This window comes from Gekko japonicus, unplaced genomic scaffold (genome assembly GCF_001447785.1).
Source record: "Gekko japonicus isolate JY-2015 unplaced genomic scaffold, Gekko_japonicus_V1.1 scaffold542, whole genome shotgun sequence".
NCBI classification, from domain to species: Eukaryota; Metazoa; Chordata; class Lepidosauria; order Squamata; family Gekkonidae; genus Gekko; species Gekko japonicus.
The window spans coordinates 438215-443520 of record NW_015163104.1 but is presented as its reverse complement, the minus strand read 5'-3'; the positions used below and the strand labels follow the sequence as shown (position 1 = coordinate 443520).

General features: G+C 47.2%; 2 protein-coding genes across 2 annotated transcripts in view; one reads left to right on the top strand and one right to left on the bottom strand.

Annotated features, from left to right (window-relative positions):
* LOC107106589 (zinc finger protein 135-like) overlaps positions 1-5306 on the top strand; it is a 110622-nt gene that overhangs the window by 41162 nt on the left and 64154 nt on the right. The window lies entirely within an intron of this gene.
* The window catches only part of LOC107106576 (zinc finger protein 2 homolog), a 23104-nt gene that overhangs the window by 12880 nt on the left and 4918 nt on the right, over positions 1-5306 (bottom strand). The window contains exon 2 of the mRNA XM_015406757.1: positions 1195-1829. Within this exon, the coding sequence (XP_015262243.1) occupies positions 1195-1829 (635 nt within the window). The remainder of the gene's footprint in view (positions 1-1194; positions 1830-5306) is intronic.

The window sequence follows — 5306 nt, the reverse complement described above, 5'->3', positions numbered from 1 at the left end:
AGCGTTTTACCTCTCATCCACTTCCAAGTGGTCTCCAGTGCCCTCTCCCGGTTCCGATACGCTTTTTTCCCGCCTTTTTTCACCCGCGGGGGCGATCTCCGGCTGGGTTTTTTTTTGAACGTTCGATTTATAGCGTTATAGCGGTAAAACGGAATAGCATTATATCAATCCCATTGGAATGCATGGAGTGTTTTGTTATACTGCTATAGCGCTATAAATCGAATGTTTTTTTAAAAAAAATCGATCACCCACACGGGAGGAAAACAGCGGGAAAACAAAGCGGTGCAAGTCTAAAATGCCAAACCGCTTCTGATCCGGCACATTTCCGGTAGGGGCAAGCCCTGTGTGAAATGGCAGCCCTGTACCGGTTCACTTCAAAACGGATGATTGCCGACTTGAAACTGGGTGAAACTGGGTAATGTGAAATTCCCCACAGATTTTCCTGTACTTACTGTAGAGTACGTTACAGAGTTTAAGTGATAACGTTTATGGAATTTGAGAACTTCAGTATATTGAATTGATAGAATCCAGATGAAGAACTAAATCAGTGGAAATGAAGAATAGATTAGCGAGCCACATTTCAGATCCATTTATGAAACTGAGACCACTGAGAGGATACCCCTTCACCTCTTCCATAGTGCTGGAGCTACGATGGAAAAGGCCTGGGCTTTGGTCGATACCAAACGGGCCACGCTAAATGGTGGGACAGCCCACAGATGGTTGCCTGACAACCACAGTTGGGGCACCGGGCCATAAGGAAGGAAACGGACCTTCAGATATGTGCATACCAGGTCATGAAGGGCTTTAAAGGTCATAATTGGCACCTTGAATTGAACTCAGAAACAGACTGGCAGCCAATGTAGCTGGGTTGTCTTCAAGGGCAGCCCCACGTAGAGTGTATTGCAGTAATCTAGCTGTGAGGCTGCAGTAATCCAACCATGAGGTTACCTAAGACATTCATTTAAAATGAATTATCTCCCACATTGTACACATACAGTCAAATTTCAGTCCATAGCTTGGGTGAAAGTAACCTAGTGAAGCTGGCTATAAAGGATACTGCCCATCTTCTGGTTGCTCCTTGAAAGAAGCAGAATTTGTAAAAAAAAAAATTAACATTCAGCTCTGGCCCAGACTGAAATTTTTCCTACTTTTCCCATCAAGTGCATGGATCTTATGGTGCTTATCAAGGCTAACTCTCTGAATGAAGCTCTTTCCGCACTCGAAACACTCGTAGGGTTTCTCCCCTGTGTGGATTCTCTGGTGTCGATGTAGATTTGAATTGCTGCTGAATTGCCTCCCGCAGATGGGGCATTTGTGTGGCTTCTCTCCAGTGTGGATTCTCTGATGACGGTAAAGGACTGAACTGCACTGGAATGTTTTCCCACAGTCTGGGCACTCGTAGGGCTTCTCCCCTGTGTGAGTTCGCTGATGAATTATGAGTTTGGAGCTCGAGAGGAAGTATTTCCCACAGACCAAGCATTTGTGTGTTTTTCCTCCTGTGCTAGTCTTCTTCAAGACACTGGAGTTCTGACTCAAACTTTTCCCATAAGTTCTGCTGGAGGTTTGTTTTGTACTTGAGTTACTTCCCATTTGGACTGTGTTCTCAGTGTAGGCCTTGTAACTCCTCCCACGTGGAGTAGATTCATCCGCTTCTCCCACTGGGTGGATTTCCTGGTGGAACTCTGGTCCTTCCCAGCTCACTGAGGCGTTATCCTGCTCACACTGCCAGGATGGGGTCTCTTCTGCTTTCCACATCAACATCCTGCTTGGTCCTTCCAAATCTTCTGACGCATATTTCTTCCCCTCATCTCTGCTCATCCCTTCTTGGCCTGCTGGAGAAATCAGAGAGTCTAAATAATTACTTCCCCAGGCTAGAGTGAAATGGAATTTGAAAAACAGAGAAACAAAAGATGATCAAAACAGGAAGGTGATGTTCCCTTCAAATATCCCATTCACTGGAAGAAGCCAAACATCAGAGGAATGCCCAAAGCACAAATCGTAAATTCAAGAAAACACAAAAAAAGAGCAATTCGCATGTGGAATTCACTGCCACAGGAAGTGGTGGTGGCTACAAACACAGGCAGCTTCAAGAGGTGATTGGATAAACGTCTGAAATGGAGGTCCATCAGAGGCTCTTAGCTGCAAGGTATAGATAGAACACTCTGTCTGGGGCAAGTGATGCTCTGTATTCTTGGTGCTTGGGGGGGGCAACAGTGGGAGGGCTTCTGGAGCTCTGGCCCCACTGGTGGACCTCCTGATGGCACCTGGGTTTAGGCCACTGCGTGATACAAAGTGTTGGACAGGATGGGCCATTGGCCTGATCCAACATGGCTTCTCGTTCTTAGAACAGAAAGTTCAATTATCTTACTCTCCTTATCTTCTGTGGAAGACCTATGAAGGAGAAGTGACAGAGGCAAAGAAATATGACTTCTCTGCTGCCGTTGCACCAGCTAGTTCATGACCATCCCAGTTATTTAAAGTGTCTCGGCATCTGCTGACTCCTAAATCTGAACCTTTATTGCTGCAGGAACAAGTAATCATGATGCATTTTTTTATGATGAAACCTCTTCTGTACATTCTGGCTACATGCTAAAGGTGGCATAGCTCACACAGAAGAAACGTGTTAACACATCATCCGGTCCATTTAGGGACCATTTTGACCCACCCACCACAACGGATGTTGACAAGATGTTTCTTTATTTATTTGATTTCTACCCCGCCTTTCCCCCTGTAGCAGGCTCGGGGCAGCTTCCACAAACACTACACAGCTAAAACAAAACTAAGTAAAATCATGACAATACAAATATAAAACATTACAAAGCCAGGGGTCATTTTCTGCAGGAGCGGAGCTCCGGCAGTAAAGAGCCCAGGGGGCGGACACATGCAACAAGCCCTGCCCCCTGCTCCCAGCAGCCCTCAGTCAGAGCAAGAAGCAGCCAGGTAAGTTGCAGAGCTCCCCCCAGTCCCCCGGTCCAAGACAGTCCAGTGGCACCTTTAAGGCCAAGTTTTATTCAGGTACAAGCTTTCCCTCCTCTGCGAGGACAGATCTGCACGTCCCCTGTCCCCCCCCCCGCGCCAATTTGATAGCTAGCAATCCAAAACAGTCCAGTGGAGCCTGAGCGGTGGGTGTTGCCTTCTGACACAATTCCGGTGATGTCAGGGGGTGTGGCATATGCAAATGAGTTATGCTAATGAGCTCCTGCACTTCTTTTTCTACGAAATGACCCCGGGCTAGAGCTAAAAGGCCACCACTTCTGCTCTGGATCTTTTGTCCATCCTGATGACTGAAAACGTACAAGGACCACATCAACGACTCCTTGGTGTCCACCATAAATGGATCACTGACTCAGGGCACCTTCCCTTGGCCAAACAAAGAGGCAGTTATCCATCCACTACTTTGAAAACCATCCCTGCAGAAAAATGATGTGGCCTAATTGTCCGTTTCCAAGCTGCCCTTTCTGGGGGAAGGTGACTAAGAGCGCAGTGGCAGATGAACTCCAGGCCTCCCTAGATAACTCATCTGGAAATGGAGCTAGTAACTTTAATCCCAGCTGTTAAGTTTAAATGGCTGTGAGCCATTAAACTCTTTGGTTTTGCTCCTCCACCTTTGAAGTGGGAGGAAGCGAAAATGATGAGTTAAATGGCTAGCAGCCATTTAACCCTTCCTGGGCCTCCCCTCCCCCCTTTCTCCTGGCCCCAGTGAGCTGCAGCCAGGAAAAGGGGGGAACTGAACTTGCCGGACTGATTCAGGCCTGTTTGGGTCAGTTTGGCGGTTGGCCTGTGGGCCACCCCAAACCACCCTTTTTAGGTTTGTGCCCAGGGGTAATTTCCTGCAGGAGCGCACAGGAGTGGAGCTCTGGCAGTAAAGAGCCCAGGGGGGTGGGCACATGCAACAAGCCCCACCCCCTGCTCCCAGCAGCCCTCAGTCAGAGCAAGAAGCAGCCAGGTAAGCTGCAGAGCCCCCCCCCCAAAAAAAACAGTCCAGTGGCACCTTTAAGACCAAGTTTTATTCAGGTACAAGCTCTCCCTCCTCTGCGAGGGCAGATCTGCACGTCCCCCCCCCCAATAGCTAGCAATCCAAAACAGTTCAGTGGAGCCTGAGTGGTGGGTGTTGCCTTCTGACACACTTCCAGTGATGTCCGTAGGTTTTGGCACATGCAAATAAGTTGTGCTAATGTGTTATGCTATTGAGCTCCTGCACCTCTTTTTCCACAAAATGATCCCTGTTTGTGCCCATTCCTACCAACAACAGGGCATAGAGGCCGAGGCCTTCCCCTGATGTTGCCTTCTGGCTCTGCAATTCAGAGGCTTAGTGCCTCTGAATGGGGAGGTTCCCTTCACTCACCATGGCTCGTAGCCACTGATAGACATCTCCTTCATTAATCTATCTAATCCCCCTTTAAATATGTTTATTCCTGTGGCTGTCACTACATCCTCTGGCAACAAATTCCGTTCAGAAGCAGCTGCCTGAGTCACAGGACAATGCTTTGCTTGGAGCCTCCCAATGTTTTGTGAGACATCCCACTACATACACAATTAGGAATTTAGTTCTGTGCTACATATTCTTTCAGATTGCTGTTTCGCAGTGTCCCTGTTGAAGTGCTTTATTTCACTGCTTGACAGATTGACGTCCCCTTCTTCTTTGACAGATCTATACAAGCAACAAAGAGACTGAAAGAAAGATAAAGGTCCAGGCCCTGATGGTTTATCAGCAATGTAGTATAAGTGTTTGGAGGATTAATTAATTTTGCCGCTGCAAAAAGTGATGAATCAAATAAGTGAAAAGAAAACTATACCACAAACATGGCGGGAGGCACATATAACTTCGATTCATGTGGAAAGGAATGAGCCCATGTTACCAAACAAATGCCACCTTTTAATCACTCTCTGTGTAGCATTTCTTTTTGTCTGTCCTGAACCTACTGCCCCTCAACTTCATTGGATGCCCTTGTGTTCTGGTATGCCGCTGATCCCCATACCTCTGTCCAGGGCTTTTTTTGTAGAAAAAGCCCAGCAGGAACTCATTACCATAATAGGCCACACCCAACAGCAGAAACTCATTAGCATATTAGGTCACACCCTGACATCACATCTCATTAGCATATTAGGCCACACCCCCATGTTACCAGAAGGGTGGTCACCCAGCCACACCCACCTTTTGCTTCTTATTCTATTTACTTTGTTTATTGTCAAAACCCAGGGCCTTTTTTGTAGCAGGAACTTCTTTGCATGTTAGGCCACACACCCCTAATGTAGCCAATCCTAATAAGCTTCTGCTGTTGGGTGTGGCCTATTATGCTAATGAG